The 26,791-nt window shown below is 44.8% G+C and overlaps 1 protein-coding gene across 1 annotated transcript; it reads right to left on the reverse strand.

The window, feature by feature from the left end:
- Nucleotides 1-17,812: 17,812 nt before the first annotated feature.
- On the reverse strand, nt 17,813-25,689 carry CUNH10orf143 (chromosome unknown C10orf143 homolog). Its single transcript, XM_050337610.1, has 4 exons — nt 25,562-25,689; nt 21,713-21,856; nt 21,522-21,587; nt 17,813-20,086 (listed from the first exon to the last, which is right to left on the reverse strand). The coding sequence occupies exons 1-4, from the start codon at nt 25,646-25,648 to the stop codon at nt 20,057-20,059; spliced, it is 327 nt and encodes a 108-aa protein (XP_050193567.1). The 5' UTR covers nt 25,649-25,689; the 3' UTR covers nt 17,813-20,056.
- Between the last annotated feature and the right edge of the window lie 1,102 nt (nt 25,690-26,791).

The raw sequence follows: 26,791 nt of genomic DNA on the forward strand, positions 1-26,791 counted from the left end.
TTCATTTTGGTGGAATGAAATGGCACTCCGTCTCTTACATGATAGGGAAAAGCAGCAGTAAACTGAAACTGAAACAGAAGTACAATCCACAGGGGAAGCACTACCACAGGTTTAATGTATTCCCATCAGAAATCACAAAAGTCTTTCAGGGTCTTGTGTGTTTATCGTTAAACTTCCCCAGCCCCTGGATGGCTGAGGGCACCTGGATATTTTACATTTTGGTGTGTGTAGATGGTTTATAAGCAGGTGCTGAAGCTGCAGGAACCTCTTTGCTTTTACAAACTCTGAGCTGGAACTGTTGGTGCTGCTGGGGAGGGACTCTGGGATGCTCGGGAATATTTTCAGAGGGTTTGGTATTGATTTCTCATGGCACATTGTAACGCTGTGCAGGAAGAACCTGGGCTTTTTGGGGGATGCAAGTGGTGCTGAAACAGCCCATGCCATGGTACAAGTGGTTATTTCATAGAATCACAGAGCCTCCTGAGCTGGAAGGGACCCAGACGGACCATTAGTCCAACTCTGGACCCTTCACAGGACACCCCAACAATCCCACCCTGTGCCTGAGAGCGTTATCCAAACACTCCTTAAGCTCTGGGAGCCTTGGGGCTGTGACCACTGCCCTGGGGAGCCTGTTCAGTGCCCAGACACCCTCTGAGGGAAGAACTTTTCCCTAATATCCAACCTAACCCTCCCCTGACACAGCTCCAGCTGTTCCCTTTGGTCCTGTCACCAGAGACCTCTTGCACACTTCATTACACAAAACAATTGTTTATTTCAACCCATGTTTTGCTTGGAATCTTCATTCCAGTGACTGAACCACGAGCAGGTGAGCTGTGATTCCAGCCAGCCCTGTGTGTGGTGTTTGTCAGAGCACCAGCAGAACACACTCCTGAAAATGCTTTCTGCCTTGCTTTAAAATGTGATTATAAATGGTTATGTTTGTGCCTCCACCGGGAACCCAAGTTTTTAAATTGCTGAGGAGCTTTCTCTTATTTGATCCCCCACCCCCACTTTCCTTCAGCCCTTGAGAATCTTTATAAAGCAGCCAAGTGCTTAACTTTGAACTAGAAGGTAGGCAAAGTGGGCTGTGTGAAAGCCAGGAGGTGGCTCAATATTTAGTCTCAATTTAGTCTCAGTATTAAGTGGATTAAGAAATGCCAAAATAAGAAAATAGGGAGAAAGTGATCAGGTGAGCTGGGGATGGAGAGCTGATCCCTCCAGCAAACACCAGAAAGGAGCTGGGGTGTGGGATTCCAAGTTTTGTGCCCTCATCCTGATGCTGCTGCTCCAGTTTATCTGTTGTCTTGCACTAAAAATTTGTCACCGAGTCTGCAATGGAAATACTTCCGTAATTGCCCGTATTATATGGATCATTGACCTTCAACAGTGGAGCTGCTGAAGCAACTGTCCATTTATCTGGAAAATTACCACATGGCAAGAGCACATTAGGCTGTTTCCCTCTGTCTCCTCCAGCAAGTGCCATGGTCTTTTAAGCTGCTGGACCACAAATCCCTGCACTTGGTCCTGAATGCAACTTTAATGCTGGAATAGAGAAGGAAAAGGAGATAGACAGTCCATTTCCCAGTGCAGCACCTTGATCTGGTTTAATGCTGTCAGAGAGCCAGAAAATACTGGGTTTGATAATTCAAGTTAAATATCAGCTTGAAAATGCAGATGTAAAAGTTGTAGGTCAGTGAAACACAGTCAGAGATGATGGGCAGCCTGCAGGAGCTAGTGCTGCTGCTGCAGCAGATTGCCTAAAATACATGATAAATAAAGTGATAATAACATAATAAATGATAAATAAATCAAGTATTGAGGCATGGGCTTGTGTTTGTCTGTGCCTGTGCTCCACCCAGGAGCATTCCCAGAATCATGGCACACCAAATTCCAGCAGTTCTGCTCTGAATGGACTTGCTGGTGGTTTTGAAGTGAACCAGGTTTTTATAGCATTCCAGACTCATGTGGGGTGGAAGGGACCTCAAAGCTTATCCAGTCCCACCTCCTGCCATGGGCAGGGACACTTTCCACTATCCCAGATTACTCCAAGCCCCATCTAATCTGGCCTTGGACACTGCTAGGGATGGGACATTTTCCCCATGTCCTGTCTAGTTCAGTCATGGGAAGTTTGATCATATCCTGGGCTCCACAAGTGATTTCTTTTTGTGCATAATTTTATTAATTTTCAGCACTTCTGTGGCATTAAAGTTCATGTTTTGGCATAATTCTGCTCAAAAATCTGTGTGTGCACAGCCCTGCTTCCCATGGAATGGGGGCTGCTCAGGGGCTCCTGTGTCCAAATGAGTTTTGGGGGGAAAGTAAAACCCACTTATTGTTTTGTTCAGAGAAATGAATTTTGGGAAATTTATTTAGTTAATGAACTTCAGGTAAAGAGGGGGGGGGAAACAAAACTTTTCAGCCACAGTTTCATAAAGCTACCACAATATCACTCAAATCCAGTATATTTTGTAGTAAATAATTACATTATTTAATTCCCAAGTGTAGCTGCAGCTCTCAGCTCTGATTTTGTAAGCTGATGTTTACCAGACAAAACAAAGGATAAAATTAGATGCTTGTTAAGTTTAGTTACGCTTGTGTCTTATCTTGTAACTCTGTCTGAGGGTTTAAAAAAAGACAAATGAATAAGCAGCTCACTGGTGCCCAAGGCCATGTGCTGTCCAATGCTGAGGTTCCAGGGGCAAAGCATCCTCCTGTCACTAATCCTGAATGCTTAAAGGAAAGTATTTTAATGGAATCTATCTTAAAAACACAGGTTTATTTACCCTACCTCAAGCACTCACAATGCTTTGAGCTTTAAACTACTCTAGATTAATAATCCACTTAAAAAGAAGCATTTCCCATTTTCCTTGGCTCTTGCACAGTCCTGAAGCAGATTTTGTTGGGATTATCCAGATAGACTATTCCTTTGCCTTACCCCATAATTTCCAGCACTTTCCCATGAGCACAGCACCCCATAACAAACCCCTCTTATCACCTGGGCTAATTGTCTTCTATAAATATTTGTATTTTTACCCATATCACTGGTGGGGAAGGTGCTGGAGGAATATGGAGGTGGTGGAGCAGATCCCTTAAGCTTCATTTCTTCCTTCTAGAAACTTTTGCTATTTTCAGGTGTTGTGTTTGTTTGTTTTTTTTTATTTTCTCCCCAACTGAAATTTTATCCAAACCCTGAACATTTTAAATTAAAACACTTTGGTTGAAGATAACATTCCTCTAGAGCAGGTTAAGGCATCTCCTGAGTGTCACACATTTGATTGTGACTTGGGTTGGTCTCATCCCTGCTCTGGCACCCTGGAAGAGCACCCTTGTGGGGCAGAGGTGATTTGGGAGAGGGAACTGGGATTTCCTGTGCCTGACTCATGAATTGCCAGGGAATAAAGCAGTGACCCTTCTGTGTGTGTATTTTCTTTCTTAATCCCATGTTTAAACTTTGTGCTCAAGCTCCAGGGTAATTTTAGCAATAGAAAAAAATCAAGCCTATTTTTTAAAAGCTGAGTAACCCGTAAATATAGTTCATAGTTAATAGTTTTCAACGAACTCTTTCAGAGCTCATATGGAATGTTTGGAGATTTATTTTTAAATACTATGATTAGTTGTAATTTAATCTGCCCCCTAAGTAAATGCCTTGAAACACATCTCTGTTATTCCTCTCATTTCACATGATTTATCTTATCCCAGGATGTGCCAAGATCAGGTATGGAAATGTTACCTGCAGACCCCTCTTCATTAGGCAGCTGCTCACTTCACAATCTACGGTGACTTTGGGTGCTGCTACAAATCAACATATTCCTAATTTTAATACTCTTCTCTGTCTTTTCCAGCACAGGCTCCCTTCACTGTGTTGCTCCATTTATCTCTGTTGTATCCTGTGTTGGAGGCAGAACATAAAAACCTCAGGAGAGGGGCAACAGCAGCAGGAATGGCCCTGAGGGGCTTGTTTTACCTGGGAACTGGGATCAGCACAGCCAGGGTGAGTTAGTGGAGGACAGAGGGCTGTGATAAAGCATTTGTATGGGATTTTGTGCACAACTTGGAGCAAGAGGAAAATATTTAATCACAGGATAAACTTTAAGGGGAATGTAGTGAAGGTGTCCAAGGCCAGGTCGGACGGGGCTTGGAGTAACCTGGGACAGTGGAAGGTGTCTCTGCCCATGGCACGGGTTGGAACTGGGTGATCTTTAAGGTCCTTCCCAACCCAGACCAGTCTGTGATTCCATGATGATGATGAAGGTGGGACTAAGGAAGGAAATTCCCCTTTAGCTACAGATTCTCCAGACCATGGAAGGGATGGGCCAAGCAGCAAATCGGGGCTGAGCTTTGTTCCCAGGGACAAGTAAAGGTGATTTTGGGGTAAATCTGGTGTTTTCAGACTTGCATCAGTATGAGCAGCCTCTTTGAAAGCCAGGGAAGTTGTCCTAGCCAGGAACTGGTGCAGGGAAGAGGGATGGCTTGGCCAAGGACCCAACAACCACCATTTCTCCCTCTGCCTTGTGGTGTTATAGTGGTGAGGCCACGCCTGGTATGACTGAGGGAGCTGCAAACACAGAGCTCTTTAAATATTCCTGTATTTGAGAATCTATGGAAAACTGCAATTTATCTCTCGCAGGCAATCTCTAAATATTTGCATTTTGCTCAGTAGCTGCACAGAACATGGTTGAGAGCAGGATCAGGCCACAGGCAGCCTTTGTTTTGTTAGTGAGAGGAGTTTGGAACAGGCTTCATTTTCACTCTATAAGCCTCTCTGTGATCTGCCTCGTGCATCTGTTTCCCCTTGATCTCGCTGCGTGACTGACAGCTACTTTACACCAGCATTATCTGTCAAAACATTGTTTAATGGAATCCCTTCTAGAAGGAGTTTTTGTTATTATTAGAAATCAAAATGCGGCGATAATTGAATCCCTTTATATTCCCTGTGTAATGCAAGGAGTAAGACATATTCACACCTAAGGGGAAAACACATCTGGATTTCCTCTTTGCCCCAAGACCGGGAGCTCTCCCTTTCCCTGGCACAGCTTTGATTCGCCGCAGCTCGGAGGGAGAGGAAATTTGCGGTGTGTGCATCTCATCTGAGGGAAACAATGCCATACATCCACTGATTTTTTTTTCTTTTTTTTTTTTTTTTGCTATAGGAATCACATTAGATAAATATATAGCAAGCTGCAGTGTCACAACAAGTAGATGTACAATTACGAAGACAAAATACCCCAAGGAAATCAACACAAGGCTTATTAATATCCAGGCCTGCAGAAGACAACTGTCAGACAATTGGTCAACAAGGTACATGGTATCTGTTAGATACTGACTAACCCATTATGATCTTTATGAAGTGTCCTTTTGGGGGTCTAGATCTTCAAATATGAGTTGGAAGACCCTTTTCTTTTATTAGTTGCTAAGCTCTTTATACTTTTACCATATTGCGGCAGGTTAGAAGTCTGAGCTTTATTGTCTTATGTTATTGAAAATCCAGATTCCCGCAGCCTTCTCCCTCAGGTCAAGATTTGTCTGAGAATACATTCTCATTTCTCCATGTACAAAGGCTGTCTGGAGAGAGGCAGAAAAAGATTATGACTGTAATATACTTAAATCCAATTTATTTGCCTGACTAGAAACTTCCACACTTCACAATTGCTTCCTACAGAAGATTTTGTATTTAATTCCTCCATCGCAGTAAGGAGCAGGAATGATCTTAGTCCTCCAACAGGTATATGCTCCACACACACACACCTGAGCCAGAGGAAGGGGAGATGATGAAAATGGCAAATGGACACATATTTTGCATGTTTGCAGTTTATTTTTGCTTAAGGATAATGAGTTGCAAAGGGATCTTTAAATACCCTCTGCAGAGCTGGTGTTTAAGGGCACTGAGGGGGTTCTGAGCATCACCTGTGAACCACTCAATGTAGACATTTTGCTCAGGAACTTCATTCTCGTGCTCCTCTCTTAGTTCTTGGTTTAAGCTGCTGTGGTCACTCACCATGTTGCTGGGGCTATTTTAAACCTTCATTTGAGAAGGCTTGAAAAGCCCTGGGTCAGGTTTCCTACACCCTTTCCCTAAGCAGAGGTGGCACCAAACCCTTTCTGCCTGGCTCCCAGCACTGACCAAGGGAGACATGGACAGTCCATAACACACTGCAGGCTGTTTAGAGCCTCACCAACCCATTTGTTTAGGGGAAAATATAAAATGGGACCAAAAGATGCTTTGAAAAGTGCAATGTTCACCTTTGTGCTGCAGGTGGAGGGCTGTGCCTGAGAGGACTGACTGTCCATAACCCTGTCTAGCGATTAGGAATTCTTGTAGAGGGTTGATAAACCATCATAAAGCCACTTATTGTGGCACCAGCTCCTGCTTGCCTCGGATTTAGCATGTGGTCTGTAGCAGTGGTTAGGGCTCACTGCTTGGGCAACACCAAAAAGTGTCAAAAAGCAGAATTTCTTCACACTTACCAGGACAAAAATGTACAAAAACGGGACACAATGTATTGTGAAGGTCAGATTCATTTTGGGGTTGATGTTACCAGATATCACCTCAGTCCATGAGCTGGGCTGGGGTGATGAGTGTGGTGGCCACCTCCCACATGTGGCTTGGCAGGGGTGGCCAGCAAGGCCAACTCAGTGCCCACAGCTCCTCTGCAGCTCCCAGGACGTGGGATGTCTTGGGAAGCTCCCGCAGGTGTGTGTGTGTTGTACCTCCACAGGTGCACCTGTATCTGAGCTGGTGGCTGTGGAGGGGGACCCACAGACAGGTACCCTGGTGCCAGGTGGCCCTTGGGACCCTCAGAGAGGTGACCTGGTACCCGCTGGTCGCCAAGGTGCCACGTGCCAAACACCCTGAAGGTGCAAAGTAGGAGCTGCCTCTATCTCCTTCTGGGTTTTCCCACTACTTGGGGCAACACGTATTTCATAAGACTAAAACATGTGACTTAAGTCACAGAGTGACTTAACTCACTCTGGGACAGCTGTTTATTTAGGAATATGCTACAGCTGTGTTTTTAGCAAAGAAGAGCTCTCAGTTTAGTCCTAACAGAGACAAACACAATTCTCCCGGAAAGTGCCATGGCACTGATAACTCTGGGGCAGCCAGACCAGATAAAGATCTTTGTCACAACAAAATTTATTCAGTTGCGTCCACAACTTGTAAAAATCCAGCATGTGGATGTGTGGCTTGTGCTTTCCACGAATGCTGTCCTTTCACCCCCCTGAGCTGGAAACCTTTAATTCTCTTCTCAGTGTTCCCAGCGCTGTCTCTGTGCTGGAGTTTTGCGCAGCCACGGTGCTGGATTTTTTCATTTTCTTCCCAATCTTAGGAACAAATTCTCCTTTTCAAAGCCTTCACCCTGTGGGGCTCTAAAATCATAACAATTAATGCTGGCAAAGACTCCTGAAGCCACCTAAGCCATCCGTCCCAGGGTAGGATTGCTGGAGCAGGCAAAGAAATTAATGGAGAGGGGAAGCACAGGAAGCAGGCAGGTACCTCCTCCAAAGCTAAAGTTGGGGTAAAAAGTTGAAATCATTTAAAAGAGCTGCTTGAGGGGAGGTGGCAGAACTGCTCTGTCACCTGAGTGTTTGATGGTTACTCTGCAAGCTGTTGAAATCACTAATTTGTCCCAATTTTAACTCTTATTTCAACATTTGCTTTTTTTTCCTTATTTTTACTGGTTTTTTTTGTAGCAACAAGGGGTGATGGAACAGATTTACAGTATTCAGTGTTCCTCACCCTTCCAGAGGCGTTAAGTGGTTCTAAATGCATATGAAATATGTGTGCTGGGTTCCTCGCCTGCTCAGCAATGTGTTCTTCCTACGTTACTAATTGCTAGCAGGAAAAATAGGAGGAATTTGTTTACCAGCTTCCTGCATAATATTCAGACATCTGGAGCTGCTAGGTCTGGATGGCATTCCTGGGGGAGAGAACATACATCAAGGACAATTAGACAACTGGGGAACTGCAGCCTAAAGGGAATTTGCCCAAACATGGGAAACAGCTCCGTGACGGGCGCGACGGCTCCGGCTGAGCCCGGCACTCGCCCCGGCACCCACTCACTTCCCTGGGCTTTTCTGCTCTTCCTCCTCTCCCTGGTGCAATTTTTCCCTGCTCTGTCTATCACCTTGGCAGTGCTGGATGGATGGCTGGACTCAGTGATCATAGATGACTTTTCCTAAATTATTCCATGATGTCTGACCTGCTGGTTTTTGCTGTCTGCAGGTGCATTGTCCCCATCTCTGGCCTTTATTCCCGTGCAAATTTTCCCAAAGCAGGGATAGTACCCTCAGGAAAACTAATTTTTGTGAAACTTAATTGCTGCCAGTGTCACTTAGGGATGTTTTACGTTTTGTTTAGGGAGAGTAAATATGTATGTTGCACACGCTGACTGTGTGAGCCCTCCCTACTTCTGTCTCCTGTCATAGAGCTGCAAGTACAAAGTTCTTTGTGGCTTCCTTTGGGCTTGTGCCACTCCTCAAAAATCCAGGGGCCACCACATGAGAAACAGGGAACAACAGTCCCCGTGGGGCTGCTCCTCATCTGTGACACAGATGGGTTATCGATGATTTTCTCTGTTCTTATTTAACTGCTCGAGATCAGCTGAGACAGACGGTGTGAATTGATTGAAATCAGCCAAGTAACTGCTTTTAATCGTGATTTAAATCAGAAAGTGAGAAACCTTGGTTTAACTAATTGATTTTTAAATTTGCTTTGCATTTGTGTTTTTTTTCAGTTTCCTAAATAAATGTCTGTCCCCTTCAGGGGTGTCCTGGAACCAAAATTTTCTTTGTAACACATTGGGGCTTAAAAACACCACATGGTTTCCACTTCTGTATTTTATGAACATACTTTTACTCAAATTTAATTTTTATGCAAAAAACACTTATCTGCTGTATTTTTATTCCTTTTTTTGTTGCCCATGTTTTACACTTCACGGCATCAGGCTACAACAGGAGGTGACTGGAAGGCAGCCAAGGGACACTTGGGTGGTCTTTAGGGGCCAAACCCTTCTGTGACTCTATGAAACTGAGCAATGAGGGGGGAGGAAGCACAGGGGGACCTCTATGAGCACCCACAAATTATTAATTTATCCCCCTACGTGGTTACTGCTGTGGATTTCCACCAAAGCACCAGCACTTCTGAGAAGGTCCTTCTGTCAGAGCTGGTGCTGGGATTGGTTAGGGTGGGCATCACTGGTTTTGAGGCACCTGGCTTTGTCTGGGGTGGGTGTCCTTGGTCGTATTTGCTTTTGGATATTCACAGTGGTGAGCAGGAAGCTGAGCTGCTGGTGTGGCCCAGTAACTGGGGGGGTTAGAATTCAGAATTCATTCTGGTTCTGAATCACCTGATTCTCCTCCAGCAGAGCCTCTGCTCACTCTCCTGTGGTTGTCTGGAGTTCCCTCTCAGCTGGTGTTGCTCTCTGAGGACCGATCCACTTGCCATCCCAACAGGTGTGAGTGGATCCCGGTGTCAGAAGCCCTCACTGATTTCCTGAAGGGCTGATCAATACTTGAGCCGGGCGTTTTGCTGCTGGCAAAGGTTACTCCCTGTGCTTCCCCTGCAGATAAAACAGAACATTATGTCTTCTTTGAACTCACTCAGAATTGCAAATCACCCGCTCCTGGAAGGGAGATACGGTGAGATACCTGTAGGCAGCCTTGCCAGCGCCAGGCAGGGCTGGTTTCCAGCAGGAACAAGGTTCGTACCAGCCAAGGTTCCTCCCCATCTGCCTGAGCTGCATCCCGGGGTTTCCCTTTGCTGGCGTGAGGAGAGGATGGAGCTCAGCTTTCTCCAAGACCCTCAGCCTTGGCAGTATTTGAGCTGTGGAGAGGTGATGCTCAGGAGAAGGAAATCAGAGCAGAGCAAATAGAGCTGTATGTGCAGCTCTGAGGGAGCACGGAGAGCTGCTCCACGAGCAGTGCTGGAGCTCCTTCCTGTGGTGGCAATGATGAGTTACTCACTGTAACTCATGGCTGTGACCAGCCTGGTGCATTGAGATCAGCCTGAGCATCCACCTGCCCGGTAATCCACCCTCCAGCCAGGACATTCCCAGGATGACAGGAGCCCTGTGGTGCCTCGGGGCCGGTGGGCACAGGGCAGGGTGACCTGCTGGACACTGTCTGCTCCTGGAGAGTCCAGAGGGGAGTGGTCATTCCAACCAGCTCTGTGCCAGCTGTATGGTCACTTGTGGGATATTCCATATATAATGCTATTTTCTTACTGCAGGTGCATGTGTTTTCCCAGTCAGGAATGGTCAAATTGGTGTTGGGGATGGAAAAATAGAGCAAGGACGTAATGCAGACAATGCAGCGTCTGCACCACAGGTATTCCTGGCCCCAGCAGCAAGGAATCTGGGGGACAGACAGCTCTGGAGAGCCCCTGCCCAGCCCTGCCAGCCCCAAAGAAACCCCTGGTCATGGTAGGTGATGGGCCAAGCTGTGGGTCCATCCTGCTGCCCTGGCCACGGGCACAGCAGCAGCAGTTTGCAAGTGGTGCCTGCAGATCTTCAAAAGAACAGAATTTGGCCCTTAATGCTCTTTTGATGTGTTTTTTGTATGCAAATAAGGTTTAATTTCTGAACTTTGAACAGTTTGCAGATGAGTTTATTAGAGTGTTGTGTTATTAAGTTTATACTCCTGGGGTCAGCATGAGGCAGTCAGAAACTGCAGCGAACATTATTTATATTGTTAAACAAAGTCAAGGAATTTCAGGCAGCTGGTATTCACCACCAAAGCAGACAATCAAAACAAAGCCATATTTGTAATCATACTCAGTAGTCTTTTTATGTGGAGTAATTACTAAAATAATCGAAAGACATGGATCAGATTATTAATGACGGCGATAGCCTGCAATACACATCTCTACCTTGCAGAGAGCAGACGGGGAAGTGGGGAATGTAATGAATAGCCCTGGGGTTGTGCAATGCCAGAGCTCACACTTGGAAATCTGTTGTCTCAGCTGATGAGCTCTGAGGGGACCATTAGCAGCCCTGCTGCTGGTTGGGCTCTGGATGGTGATTTTGAACCTGGTGCTTTTCTATCCGACGGACTGGTTTCGCTCTAAAGAAACTAAATATGACTTATTAATGAATTCCTTTTAATATGATCATTTATATGCATATAGCTGGTGAAATTAAAAATAAGGTAGAAAACATCCAGGCTAATTTGCCTGTATTGACGTAGGAATGGGACACTGAGTGGGGATACAAGTGGGAGCCTGCACAGGCTTCCCTGGCTCAGGGTTGTGACCTGGCCTCAATGCCAGGTTGGACAGGGCTTGGAGCAACTTGGTCTAGTGGAAGGTGTGCCTGTTGATGGCATGGGGTGGAATGAGGTGATGGTTAAGGTCCCTTCCAACCCAAACCATTCCATGATTCTCTCACATTTGTGTATGATGCTCACCTGCTCATGCTGCTCCACAGAGCCCGGCCTTACCTACGCCCACCTCCCAAAATTATTTGAAGTCTAAACCTGCTATAGAGAGAAAGTAGAGCTACAGAGATACACCAGGTCCAACTCCAGCCCTCTGAACCCCACTGAGTCTCCATTCAGGGCTGGGCACTGCACTGAGAGCAAAGCAGGGAATGCAGGACTGTGTGGGAGTGGGAAGAAACCCCTCCCGTACCCCTGGAATGGGAGCAGTGGGAATAAAATGCCACCTCTTTTCTGGCACTAATGAATATGTGGCGGTTCAGGAATAGCTCTGTGCCCATAGGAAGTCTGGATTTTCAGCTACTGTTTAAGTTTCTCTTCTAAAAGTGCCGGTGAGGCTCAGTCCTGTCATCCACTTCCTCTTACAACTGCCGTCAACTTCAAAGGAAATCCTGCTGGCAAAATAGCTACAGAATTGTGTCAGGAGTTTATTTGCTCCCAAGATTAGATAATTAATGAAGATAGAATATTAAAATTACATTTACATAAAGCTAAGGGTAATCTTAAAGCGTTCTATTATTTTGTAAATGACCCGAAGTTTGTAACACATTTATAATGATGAATCAGGAGACAAGTCCTTTCAAATGAGGAAGTACAATTTATAATCTCACTTTCCTTCATTATTTATTCATCCTGCTGTTGAATCATCTGCTCTTCAAAACCTAGAAAACCACGGAGCTCACTTTACCTGGCAATGTTATTTTACAAAAGTTATACCAAGCTCTGTGTTTGAGTCAGTCCAAATCACATCAGAGGGGAGCTCCAAACTCATCTTTTTTCTTTAGTTAGTCTGAAATTCATTGAATAACAGACTGGTTTGGTTTGGAAGGGATCTTAAAGCTCCTCTTATTCCAATTCCTGCCATGGGCAGGGACACTTTCCACTAGTCCAGGTTGCTCCAAGCCCTGTCCAACCTTCCAGGGATGGGGCAGCCACAACTTCTCTGGACAACCTGTGCCAGGGCCTCCCAATCACCCTCACAGGGAAGAATGTCTTGCTAATAACCCCTCTAAACCTGCCTTTCTTCAGCTTAAGGACTTCTGCTGTCTGGCTTTCCCTGCAGATTTAGACATTGCTACACCTGAATAACTGAAGATGTAGTGATGGTAAAAACAGACACTTTCTATTTTCAGCATAAAACCATGGAAATATTGATTCCTTTCCACCTTAGTACCGGCTTTGTGGCAGTGCCCTGAACAATTGTCATCATATGAACTCATTGTTCTGCTTGTTTCAAAACAAGCATCTCTCACCCAGCAGAGCTTTATTTGAAGCCAACTGCCTATTGCCAGGAGCAGCAGTTTCCCACCCCTGCATCAGGGAGGAATTTTCATCACAGAAGCTGTGGCTGTCCCATTCCTGGATGGCTGGAGGGGGCTTGGAGCAACCTGGGCTAGTGGAAGGTGTCCCTGCCCATGGCAGGGGTGAGACTGGATGAGCTTTAAAGTCCCTTCCAACCCAAGCCATTCCATGATTCTATTCTAAGTGCAGACATGACCCTCAGTGGGCACCAAGGGTATCAGGTCCTTATCCCAAAGGCTATTCCAGAGGCATTCTCTTGTCCCAAGCAGAGACAATAAGAACCCCAAAATCCCTGCCATAAGGGCTAGCACTAAAACCAAACCACCTCTCAGCTTTTCAACACAGAAAGAAGTATTTTGGTTAAGAAATGGGAGAGAAAACATTTTGGTCCTCTTTGTAAAAGAGCTGCCATACCCTCTTGTCTGGGGAAGGGATTTGCTGCACACAAAGACTGAGAAAAGTGTTGGTTTGTAATGGGCAAGATTTTGTGACTCAGCTTTGAAGAAAATTGGAACAACTTCTACATGATGCTCAGCACAACTGAGGTAACCCTGGCCATAAAAACAGACAGAAAACTCTGAATGTTATTTCCTAACTACCCTAAATTACCTAATTTTCAAAGAAAGAACCTCTCTTTACTAAACTCAAACCAGCTATTCCCCTTTTCTTACAAACTCATTTTAAAATTACTCTGAATTTGTTTCCTTCTTGGCTTCGCTCAGGAATTGACATTTTAAAAGCTTCACAAACTCTTTCCTTGGTGAGCTACTGAGTCAGGGACTGAAATATCTGTCACTTACTGGGGTTTTCCAGCTGGAGGTCTTGAGTTCAGAGAGCTTTCTTTTATTTAAAAGATTTTTTTTGTTCAAGACTTGAAGAAACCAGCATCCAGTGGGGGTGTTGGAGCCAGAACTGTTGGTGCAGTGAGTGCTGAGGGTTTGGAGATGGATGCCTGTCTGGTGGGAGGTTGTAATGGAATACCCACATTCCACTGAACTTGTGCCTCGTTATTCCCAAGGTATGGACAAGCCTGGCTTAGGGGACCCAGGGAGAGGTGTGTTGACATGTCTTTATTAAGTAAGGACTAACTCATCATTCTGGATTCAATCTGTGGCTGCCCCATCCCTGGAAGTGTCCAAGGCCAGGTTGGATGGGGCTTGGAGCAACCTGGAATAATGGAAGGTGTTCCTGCTCATGGCAGGGGTGGGACGAGATGATCCTTAAGGTCCCTTCCAACCCCAACCAGTCTGGGATTCTCTGTAATTAAAAGGTAAATGTTAATAGCATGGCTTGAGAGGGAAAAGCTTCCCAGGGAGATGGACAGACTCTTGAGCACCTGCAAACCTGGAACAAGTGGAAAGAGGAAGAAAGTACAACATGAGCTGGGTATTAATGTTCTGATATAGAGAAATTAATCCTCAGTAAGTGACCATAGGGCCTCTTTGGAACCACCAGTGGCCAGCACTGGGTGGCAACACAGTGGTAGGAAAGAATCCCATGTGGAACACACATGTGGGGAAAGCTCAGGCTGATTTCACACTTCTGGCTCCATAGATTAGGAAACATCTTCTTGCTTCTGTAGGTCTGTATCCCATCAGCAGCCTTTCCAAAACTTCACAAGCCTCTCACTGTGCAATTACAGGAGGATTTTAGTCTGATTATACATTAAAAACTCCCCTCTCTAAAGAAACTTGAAGATCAGAGACATTTTCTTTTAAACATTACATTATTTGAACACTCCTGCTGCTTATTACAAAATGTTTCTACAGGGCACTATGGAACTTTTAGACTTGATATTTTCATTGTTAGAATTGTTTCCTTTTCTCTATAAATCCAAGCATTTCACTTCCACCCACTTCTTTTTCATCCAAATGTATGTCAGAAAGTTTTAATCACAACCTGAGCAGGATGCACAGTCACAAGCCACTGCTGTGGATACATTAACAGGAGTACAAGAATCAAAACCAAACACAAAATAAATGACATGTTTGTCCTTCAGCTACGTGAAAATAGGAATGCAAAGTCTACAGTCTTATTTTTTCTGATCCCCACTATTCTCTAATCTTATCAAATATACATTCCCATATTCTGAGGCAGCCTGATAAAGCAGCTTGCTAGAAATAAGTTGCATTAGATTTTGTAGAGCACATTTTCCTTGTAAATCCAATTTCACAATCTGGTTCTGGTGACACATTAGCCATTCCTTAGCATAGCAAGTGTTCCTGGAATATTTGATCCACCGAGTTCCACAACATGCAGCAGCTGGGCTGTTCCAGCTCTGGTGTGGCAGCAGGACCAGGGCAGTGACTGTCCCCTGTGTCACCACAGGCATCTCCAGTGCTGTGTCCAGTTCTGGGCCCTCATGACAAGGACATTGAGGGGCTGGAGCACCAGGAACAGCTGTGGGAGCTGGGAGGGCTCCGCCTGGAGAAAAGGAGGCTCAGGGGGGACCTTCTCGCTCCCTGTAACTCCCTGACAGGAAGGGAGAGCCAGGGGATGGTCGGGCTCTGCTCCCAGAGAACAAGGGACAGGATGAGAGGAAATGGCCTCAAGCTGTAGCAGGGGAGGGTCAGGTTGGACATGAGGAGGAATTTCTTCCTGGAAATGGAAGGGGCTGCCCAGGGAGGTGGTGGAGTCCCCATCCCTGGAGGTGTCCAAGGAACGACTGGATGTGACACTCAGTGCTCTGGGCTGGTGGGGATCAGGCACAGGTTGGACTTGATGGGCTGGGAGGGCATTTCCAACCTTAATGATTCTGTGATTCTACACATTCCCTTTCCCTAGACCCCGTTCTTCACTGGGAATGCAGCTTGGTTTCACAGCACACTCCTTATTTACCCTTTCAAGGCAGGGGTGGGGATCACTCCCCAGTAAACATCTCCATTCCCAGCACCTGCCCAGCCCCAGCGCATCTGCACAGGGAGCTTCTGCTCTCCCTGTTTGTCTGTGAATGGAGGTGCCTCAAGGTTCATAAATCTGTATGCAGTAGTAGGGGTTCTCTAACAGCAATTCATTTTAATTATGTGAGACATAAAAAGACCACCTACAGATGAGACAATACAGCTGTAAGATTCTCAAGGTTACTACAGGGAATACTTCATAACTGAAGTATGTTTTCCCCAAGGAATTCGACTACCATTTGATTTAATTTTTAATTTTTACATTTTAATCAAAAATAGATCAAATGGTGGTGTTCTCCCCTGGGAAACATACTTCAGATATGAAGCAGTCCATGTTCCTTTTAAATATGTAAAGCTGCCATTTATGTATAACTCATGAATGACACCCTGTGTTGCAAGCAAATATCACGCGGTGATTTCGAGATTGTTGCAGTAACAACACTATAATCACACACAAATATCACCCCACCTGGTTCTACAAAGAAAATGGCAATAAAGCGAGGACTCTAGGAGCTAATCTTATCTATCTTGAGTGCTACAGCAGAGCCACATGGATGGAACATGTGCATGTTGATATTGTATCGATCCCTCATCCCACAGGGCTGGTGAGCAGCAGGTAAGGTGTTGCTGTGCTTGGAAAGTCCGGGTCAGAAACACAGTCTGGAATATCAGAGACAAGAACAAAACACAGCATGCTCCAGTCTTGCAAGAAGGCCGGAGAGGGACTTTGGACAAGGGATGGAGGGACAGGACACAGGGAATGGCTTCCCACTGCTAGAGGGCAGGATAAGATGGGATATTGGGAAGGTTTTTGTGGCTGTGAGGGTGGTGAGGCCCTGGCACAGGTTGCCCAGAGAAGCTGTGGCTGCCCCATCCCTGGAAGTGTCCAAGGCCAGGTTGGATGGGGCTTGGAGCAACCTGGGACTAGTGGAAGGTGTCCCTGCCCATGGCAGGCGGTGGGACTGGATGGGTTTTAAGGTCCCTCCCAACCCAAACCAGTCCGGACTTTTGTGACAGGAAGAAACAGCCTCAAGTTGTACAAGGGGAGATTCAGGTTGGATACTGGGAAAACTCCTTCATGGAAAGGGTTGTGTGGCCCTGGCACAGCTGCCCAGGGCAGTCGTGGAGACTCATCCCTGGAGGGATTTAAAGCTTTGTGGATGTGGCACTTAGGGATGTGGGTTAGTGTGGCCTTGGCAGTGCTGGGATGGACTGAACGGTCTGAGAGGGCTTTTCCAACCTTAATGATTCTGTGATTCTATTGCCCTCCTATTTTTTTTCCCCTCCTTTTTGTGTGTATTTAAAAAGCAAACAAGATGGCCAATATTTTTCTCGCTTCCTTGAGAAGAATTTGGAACCAGAGAGGAATTGGCTGGGTCCTGAAGCCCCTGGAGGTGGGGAAGCCAATGGCTCCCTAGCCAAGCCAGTTGTCCCCACTGGGAAATCCAGGAGAAAAGGATCCCAGTTGCTGGTGTCCGAATTATACTTGTGGAGTTTAGTTTTCAGGACAAGTCACTTTGGTCAAACAGCTGTTTGGATGCAGCACTGGAAGCTCCTTCTCAGAGCACTATGCAGAGTTTTGGGTGTATATCCAGGTGTCCTGAATGTCCTGATGTGTGAGAAGAAATGCCACGGTGTAACTCTTAATTTGATAATTACTGCCAGTAATCAAAGCAAGAGCAGAATTATTAATGTGTGACTATTAATGTGGAAATAGATGATATCACATAAATTTCCCAGGAGAGCTGCTGAGGTTTTAAGCAACTAATTTAGACATAAACACCACCAAATTTAAATACATTCAATAAATTATAATATTTTAAATAAACAAAAATAAATTTAAATATATTAATTTCAACATATAACTTCTATAAGTCTTGCCTTTGTGGTTTGTCAGATCCAAACTGCGTTTAAACCTCAAGATATTAAGAGATGGCAGTCAAGATATCAAATGGATGTGGAATTACCATCAAAAAAATAGTTAAGCAAATACCAGTACCATAATCTAAAGCAACTAAATCTAGAACAACAATCTTATATAAGAGATATTTATATATATATATATCTGTTATATATATACCTGTAATATATAATGATATATTTATTGTCCTCAAAGATTTTATTTGCCTTTATACCTCAGTGTCTTCAGAAATCAATCATAACACACCCAGACAATTCCATGCTGTAGCCAAAGTGGTTTTTAATGCTTCTGCTTTTTTAAGGAACAATTTACAAAATACAAAGTTAAAAATAATAATTATATCATTTTAACCTGAATTAAAAACAGACTAGGTTCCTTTTTTTCCTATGTACATGTAAATAAAGCATTGCTCTGCTTACTCTGTGTACAAACCACAGCATTAGGAAATATAGAGATTATATATTTTATATCTATAATACAAAAATTCATAGTTTTACAAGTCGTACAAAAATAATTCTGTGGTTCTGTTGCAGATTTGACACAAATCTGCTTTAAAGGAATATTCACCTGTCCCAGCCTGTACCTCCCACAAAACCCTTCTGATTCTGGCAGATTCCAAAATAAATTATATCTATTTAAAACAATAGCACTATTAAAAGCCTTCACTTTAGCAAACTGTTAAACTCCTCATTCTCAGGAACAATGGCAAACTGATACCAAAAATCACATTAAAAATCAAACACTAGTGTGACTTCACCAGCCACAAACTGTGAGCAGCCCTGTGAGTTATGTACCATCAGATTTGAAAAAAAAAACCAAGTAATGGTTGTTCCAAAAGGAGGAGAATTTAAAACAACATGGCACAAAACCTGCAAGGACCACAAAAAAGCCCAGCTGGTTCTTATTTTTACCATATTCCAGCCCAGATTTAAGTTTAAAGCAAAAGGAAGAAAAAAAAAATATTCACAGGTATCTGTGAATTCTTAACATGATAAAATTTGAGTTATTTAAACGAAAAGCAGTATGTTTGATGTGTTTTAAACATGATTCCATACTTTTGCCTAATGTATTACAATAGAAAATTCTTCCATCATTGAGTCTACTTTTGATAGTCTCCTCTTTGAACACCCTATATTTTGACTATACACTGTTATACCAACTCATTACTTGTCACACTTGAAGCAGCACAACAGGTTGAGAGTGATTTTGCAGTAACTAAACTCTAGATACCTTTTAGCCTTTTACCTTTAATCAGCTATTTCAGCTTTTCCAGCATAGGAATTGATGCTTATCAGTCCTGGGGTTTTTTTCCCCCTTTAATACTACCATGATTACCAGGATTTTTAAAAAAAAACAAGGGTTGGGGAAAGTGAAGATGAATTCCCTACAAAATATAACCTCTCAGACACTGGTAACAAGTATGTAAAGACTTGTTTTAAAATATTTCTTTTAAATTTAACTAAATTTTTTATTGGTTTGGAGGAAAACTTATTCTTCCCTAACCAAAGTCTGAATGCCAATTTACTGCAGGTCTGCTTATAGACTTACTTCCTCATCTATTTCTTAATTAATTTAAGTATTTATACAACATCCATTTATTAAGAATATCTCCTTAGTAAGTCAACTCAGTGCTAATTACAACTCCCCACATAACATGGGAAGGATTTTAGGATCCAAAAGTCCTTTGCCTGAGGACTTTGCAGTCTTAGCCCAAAATTAACCTTTAAAAGCCTGTTACTAGTTTTGTCCAACTTTGGAGCTTTTATTTGAATTTAAAGTGGCTCCTGGCTGCTCTCAGAACAGGAGAAGCCAAATGTTGTTGTGCCTTTCTTGGGTTGAACTCTGCCCAAAAGCTGAGGTGTTGCACCCAAATAGCAAAATGATGTTGTCTTAGAGCCTAAAAGTTATATAAACCTACAGACTGGCTAAAAAATAGATGGAATGATTTGTGACAAGCCAATAAAAGGATGTTGTATGATGAGTCCAAGCCTTTTTAAACAGATTTTTTTGGATTTCACTATAAGCTTCAAGGGGATTTTTACTGGCCTTCACAGCTGCAAAGCTGAGCAGCTACTTAAAAACCAAGGTATTTGTGTCCTCCTGTTTCTGCCTGTAAAAGGGGCCTGTAAAAGGAGCATTTTCCAAGAGTGTCAGAGAATGTGTCCAGGAAAACCTCTGACATCAGCATGACCTCTGGCCCAGGCCCAGGCCCAGGCAAAGACAAGGCCCAAGGCCAGATCAACTCAATTAGTCCAGAACTTTAAATCAACCTTTTCTTTTCCTTTTCAAACATATTCTGAGCTACCTTAAGAGCAGAAGCATTTTTTTCAAGTGTAAAAATGATGCAAATTGTGCACTGAGTGCTACCAGAGCCATTTGGTTTGTGCTGAGCACCACAAACCAGACCAGGGGAGGGGTGTGCAGGGATCCAGGTGGGAACAGGGGCACCTCCAGGATCCAAACTCCAGGAAAGCAGTGCTGCTCCTCTGCCAGCTCTCCATTTCTAGGAGCCCAGGATATGACTGAAGTGTCCCTGAAACGCCAAAATTTCACGTCACTAAAAATAATCTCAACAAAGTATCAGCTTCTTATGATTTTAAGAAGGAAGATAATTTACTATAAGAACTTCTACCAAATTTACTGAAGTATCACTGTATTATCTGTTACTGGCCATGAATAAATATGTTTCTGTATAGATTTAATTGTGGTCTCTTCACAGTAACTGAAGAGTCTTCATAGTCAGTCAAAATCAGAAACAAATTTTAAAAATTTGCTTTGAGCAAAGCATTTTCCATCTCAACTTGACAATATGAAACTGATTTAGGAAGCCCTACAAGGGCTCCAGGATTTTGTAATCCAGCCTTGAGTTTCTACATTGAAAGCACAGAACATTCAAACTAGAAAAAAATCTTTAGTTTGAGCTTCCAGCTCTCACTGAGCAAAGCTGGCAAGGTGTTTCCCTTGCTTCCTACAGCTGTTGCTGAAGAGCATTTAGCAGTGAGTAAAACAGGTCATCACAGTAATCCCAAACTTCCATAGATAAATGTTCTGGAAGAGGTGAATTTTACCTCCTCCAATTATCTGGCTTTTATCTCAAGGTCATTATTAGGCCATAGGAAAAAACATGTCAGGCTGATCTGACTTAAAATAGAAATGGTGTTATTTTATTTTATTATTATTTGGGATGATGATATTTGTACTCAGTCATGAGATTCTAAAATGAGGTGGTCACTGACAGAAGAATTTTCAAAGTCTGATGTCACTGTAGCTTTGGAATGCAACAAAACTGACTTAATATACTGGGTTTTAATCCCAAGATGTTCTTTTGTTTTGGGGGTTTTAACCTCAGAGATGTTCTCCACAAACTGGCCACACTGGTTCCCATATTCCTACAGTCAGCCCTGGATCTGGTTTTCCTTTTAAAGATGAGCAGAAATAAGCTGACACAGCCAATGTCTTTATGGTCACAGCTCCTGACTCCTCACAGCATTCAATGGAAATTCTGCCATGAATTCCATCAAATCCCAGATTTTGCTATGAACATTCAGTATCCCCCCACATCTCTCCTCATTTTGGCTCTGTAAGGAGAAATATTTTCAGGCTACTCATTGGAAAGCAAGTATCCGTTTAGAGGGAAAAATAAGTGATAGAAGGAGATTCCCGGATACTTTGTTATGATCCAGTATGGGGTAGATAAGTTGTATGTTACTGGTTGCTTCAATGACTTCCTAAACTCTGCTTTTCAGGGGGAATTTGAAAAATGTGTTGCCAGCCTATGTATTTTCCAACTGCTGCTCCAAAGATATTAATTTGTGCTCTGCTGAAATGCTAAATGAATCTGCCCTTTTTAATTATTTATTTATTTATTTACATGGCTTTACTCCTGAGCAATGGCATTGTGAGGTTTATTAACTTTATGTTTAATGGATCTAATAGTTCTGTCCCAGAAAGCAGGTTAACACACTCACAGACTCTCCAGCAATACATCTGGGGCAAGGCTGTGCAGCTCCTCTGCTTCCATGGTTTTCCAAAATCTGATGAACAAAACCACATACAACACCATCAGAAAAAAAAAAAAAAGGCTTTTTCTTTGCAGCTTTATTATAAAATATATTTTAAATATGACCGTGTAACAAACAGACTCACAATGTGAACATACCATGGAATTTTGCTTTGTTTTTGCTGCCCAAGGATCACAGTCAGGGGAGAGTTTCTGTCTGGAATCCAGCTCCATGGCACAATCCACGAGGTGGTCACCATTAGCCTCCCCTGGGCTGCTTTCCAACAGTTTGCACACTCGTTTCTGAAAGAATCAAAAGCAGTATTTCCATGTCTCTGCAAGGCATAGGGCCCAAATTTTCAGGATTTTCCTGTTTATGACTCCTAGGGATCCCATGTTCATTGGGAAGAACACTGAGTTAGGAAGGGACTACGAGACACCAAAATGTTGTATTTCCCACTGCACCTCATGCTGGGTGAGCAGGGAATTCTGCTCATCTCACCGTGACTCTGGGCTTCAGTATCACAAAATTCCACTGGGAAAAGACCCTCCTTCAGCCTCCATTAGTGCAGGATTTAGGCTGGTGTTTATCAAAGGAGAGGATCAGGGAAATTGGGTGAAATGACTCACTAAATTCAGGAATGGAAGGAAAACCCTGAAGAAGCCAAGTCAGACAGCGATGAGGACACACTTTGTGATGTTTTCTTGAATACTGTCACCTTTTCCCAGCTTTCCACAGCAGGATAATCAATTAACTTCACACTCCTGGAGCTCTACCTGAGCTAGGACCGACTGACATTGGGATGTCCTGGGAATCCAAGGTGGGAGAAAGGGCTGGGCTAAGCCCTCACAGTGCCGAGCAACTGAACACAAGATTGGAGATTCCCAAAAATACTGCTTTGAGCACCATTTTAGGAACTGGGAAGGTTAAGCTGCAAGTCTCTGGAAAACAACTGGAAACCTTAAGAACAAAATCTTTGGGCTGTGACTGCCTCGTGGAAAGGAAGGACTACCCAAATCCTAGGGGCTCCTTGGAATTGCAACAGCAAATTACCAGAGTAATGGGAAATTATGAAGATGACACAGATTTAGGGTCTGGCCCTGAATTCCAAAGAGATACACACACTGAATTTTTTTTCCAAACAAACTTTAAGGAATACCCTTGTTCCATTTCTTTCTCCAGCACATGATTCCCCAGGAAGATGTGTTGGCACAGCACTAACAGAGTGTTGAAGCACAGAAATTAAATTTAAAATGGAAATATATTATGTAATAACACTAAAATGAATGGATCAATACAACAGGAACCTCGGTGGAAAGCAGAGGAGATGGGAACACTGAGAAGGAAGATGGGATATTTGGATGACAGAAAGGAATCAAAATGTATTGTTGTAGTATAGAAGTATCTATTGTTGTAAGAAAGTGAATAATAGAATAACAAAAAGTCTGAGAAGGTCCTCTAAAGAGAGATGAAATTCCACTGTAAAACCATCCTCTTCCCTTTGTTGCTGGAGAACTCATCCCTTATTAAAGGGAACAGCCCCCTGGTGCAGCAGATGATTGAGATGATGTGAGAAATGAAGGAAAAAAAGGGAAAAATGACTCAGTGCTAGACATCAGAAGGAATCTGGCTTATCAAAACTAAATTCAAGGTACTGGTTTTGGGGTTTAAGGTACTTGGCATCAGTGACAGGCATCCAGGACACAGAGGGGACAAACTCCTTAGGCCAATGCCAAGATAATCTGTAGAAGTTTCTTGCTTCAGGGAAGACTCTCTGGAATTCTGCCTTAGGGAAGAAGCACTCAATTCATCAATCCTGCCTGTGCAGGGAACAGAGGGCAGGATTCAGAGAACCTGTGATTAATAAGGATAAACGAGCCCCTATTAAAAAGTAAACAGGGATTGCATCCAAACAGCTGCTTTTGTTAGGAAATGATCATGCCACATCCAGCTTGGAAATACAGGTGAAGACAAGCCATAACAAACCAAATACAGGCAGAAAACAGATCTCTCTGCAGAGAAGTCACTCTAGCTTTCTTTTCCAGCTGGAAAGTCCTGGAAAATCCCATGTGTTTTCATGATGCTGACAGGGTAAAAGCCTCACAGATGCTGCTTTTCATCAACAGTGAAACCAAACTGGTGCAAAAACTATTTGCATGGACCAACCAACCTAAATGCAACAGAAAACAGTTAAAAGAAAGATTATTGCTTCTGGGTTTTTTTTTTTGTAAGATCTCCTATAAATTTAATATGTTCATCTCAAACAACTTCTCCTTTTTTACCCTATTTTTAAAAGCCAGGCAAACTCCTGTTTGGGGTTCCATCAACACCTGTCCTACAGCTATAACTCAGGTCTCCAGGCAGCCCAGCTTTCCAGCTCCACTGGATTTCTCTATGGAAAGGACACTGATGGCCATGTGGAGATGCTCCTTGTTTTTAGGGCCCAGCTCCCTATGGAAAGATGGCTCTGTTTGGGAAAGCAGAGGAAAGATCCATGCAGATCCTTCTGGGACACTTTGCTTAAAGGCCATTCCAAACCAGAACACACCAGAAGCTCTGGCCTTGAAAATCTGATATTCCTTTAAGTCCAAATGCCTTAAAACCAGGACAAGGAGCTCCACCCTACAGCGAGTTTCTGAAATCCATGGAAATAACTACATCAGGGTGCAAAAGGAAATCAAATGTGCATATCTAAAGCACAGAGCAGGAGCTGAGGCAGAGCAAAAAGAGTTGGGACAAGGGAAGAAGTGTTTCAAAGCACCTTGTCTGTGCTGCTAGTTGGGTTCATGCTGCCAGCTGAAATCATGGAATTAGGGAATCACAGCATGGTTTGGGTGGGAAGGGACCTTAAAGCCCACCCAGTTCCATCCCCTGCCACAGGCAGAGACACCTTCCACTCTCCCAGTTTGCTCCAAGCCCTGTCCAACCTGGCCTTGGACACTTCCACGGATGGGGCAGGCACAGCTTCTTATCTTAAATGATATTTAAGGTCCCTTCCAACCTAAACCAGTCTGGGATTCTGATCCCTCTCTGTCCCATAAGTTTCATGAAGATTTTCCCTGCTCTACAGACAACCAGCTCAAGATTTGTTCATGGGCAAACATCAGCTCATGAAGCAGAAAAAGAGAGCTGTTCTTTGCCTCTCTAGCCCCAAACCCAGGAGAAATTCCTTCTTCCCTATGTAACTTTGTCAGTCACAGGCAAGAAGCTCATAGAAGTTCCTCTCCTTCTCTGTAAAGTGTGTCCCTGATAAATGAAGTTTACCCCTAAACACACAAGTTTTTGCTCGTGTTATACATGGACAGCAGATGACCAAGGGAGAGAAGGGCAGTGTGAACACCAGGATTAGTTTTGCTTGGAATTCCTGCTAAACTTTTGCAAAGTGAGCAGCTGGGCACGTTCTAGGATGGGAGATGTTCACAAGGCGGTGGATGGGATGGAGATTTTCCTCGCTGGAATGGAGAAACGGACACACACAAACACTCAGCTGAAACAGAAAACTGCTCCAGAAGCCCAACAGGTAAATGGTAAACACACCATTCCTGGAGGCACATCCTGGAGCCAGGAGAGCAGGAAGAGATGGAACTACTGAGGCCACCTGGTAAAGAGGGTTTGAGCAAGAAAAAAAAAAAAAAAAAAGAAAGTAAAATTTAGAAAGAAAAAAGGGGGGAAAGGAGGCGAAAGGTAAAGGAGGTGAAAAGGAAAAGGGGAGGGGAAGAGAAAGGAAAAGGGGAGGGGAAGAGAAAGAGAAAAGGAAAGCGGGGGGAAGGAAAAAGAACACCCAGAGCGTGTTCTATTCCACTTCCACGGCCGTGTCTGTGCGGGGTCCCGGCGGCTCCAAATCCACCCGGTCCTGACTCAGCACCGACAGTCGCGACTCGGGACCCCCCGGACCGGCGGGAGGGGTAAAGGGGGGACCCGGCCCGGCTCTCCGCCCTTCCCTCCCTCCGCGGCCGGTGCCCCATCCCGAGCCCTTCCCGGTTCCCGGTTCCCCGTTCCCGACTCACGCGCTCCGGCTCCCCGGGACCCCCCGGCCCGAGCGCCCCGCGCCGGCCCCGCACGGGGAACGGCGGCGGCTGCGGGAGCGCGGCCATGGCGGAGGGGATGGATCAGCCCCCGGGATCCGCCTCCCGAGATCCACCCCCGGAATCCGCTCTCGGGATCCGCCCCGGGATCCACCCCCGGGATCCGCCCCCACGACGGAAACACGCAGGCAGGGACGGGATGGAGGAGGCAGACGCGGAGTGTCCGTGGGTGACGGGGCAGGGAGAGCTCAGCACCGTCTGACTCAGAGTCATGGAATATCCTGAGTTGGAAGGGACCCACAGGGACCGTCCAGTCCAGCTTCTGGCCCTGTGCCCAGGGCACCCCAACAATCCCACCCTCTCCCGGAAAGCGTTGTCCAAACGCTCCTTGAGCTCTGTCGGCCTTGGTGCTGTGCCCGCTGCCCTGGGGAGCCTGTTCAGTGTCCGACCACCCTCTGGGGGAAGAACCTTTTCCTGAGATCCAACATAAACCTGCCCTGGCACAGCTCCAGGCATTCCTTCGAGGCCTGTCCCTGGCCACAGCAGAGATCTGCCCCTTGTGAGGAACCTGCAGACCACGATGAGTCGCCCCTCACTCTCCTCCAGATGAACAAGCCAAGTGCCCTCAGCTGCCCCTCATGTGGCCCCTCCAGCCCCTTCTCCATTTCCATGTCCCTCCTTTGGACATTCTCCAACAACTTCAGATCCACCTCAGCACCATCAGTTCAGCCTCCTCGTGCTGCTGTGACCTTGGAATAACTTGGTGTTTCTGCCCATGGCAAGCGGTGAAACAAGATAGGCTTTAAGGTCCCTTCCAACCCAAACCAGCCTGGGATTCAGTGATTCTTTCCATTGGGATGACGGGTGATGAGTCCAGTCCCACCCCCTGCCATGGACAAGGACACCTTCCACTAGCCCAGGTGGCTCCAAGCCCCATCCAGCCTTGCCTTGGACACTTCCAGGGATGGGTCAGCTACAACTTCTCTGGGCAACCTGTGCCAGGGCCTCAGCACCCTCACAGGGAAAGATTCCTTCCTAACATCCCATGTTACCCTACCCCCTGGCACTGGGAAGCCATTCCCCCTTGTCCTGTCATTCCATCCCTTGTAAAGGGTCTCTGTCCATCTTTCCTGTTGGCTCCTTCAGGTCATGGAAAGCCCAGTTAGGTCACTCCAAAGCTTTCTCTTCTCCGGGGTGAACAATCCTCATTCT

Source organism: Myiozetetes cayanensis, unplaced genomic scaffold (assembly GCF_022539395.1).
Source record: "Myiozetetes cayanensis isolate MyiCay16 unplaced genomic scaffold, myiCay2020 scf10, whole genome shotgun sequence".
Lineage (NCBI taxonomy): Eukaryota > Metazoa > Chordata > Aves > Passeriformes > Tyrannidae > Myiozetetes > Myiozetetes cayanensis.

Bases quoted from the DNA above. Each gene is read 5' to 3' on its own strand.
- CUNH10orf143 (XM_050337610.1), bottom strand. From the start codon at position 25,648: ATGGCCGCGCTCCCGCAGCCGCCGCCGTTCCCCGTGCGGGGCCGGCGC. The intron at 21,857-25,561 runs GTGAGTCGGGAA...TGATTCTTTCAG, and splicing joins GTCCCGGGGAGCCGGAGCGC to AAACGAGTGTGCAAACTGTT. The intron at 20,087-21,521 runs GTGAGTGTGTTA...TTGGCGTTTCAG, and splicing joins GATGTATTGCTGGAGAGTCT to GGACACTTCAGTCATATCCT.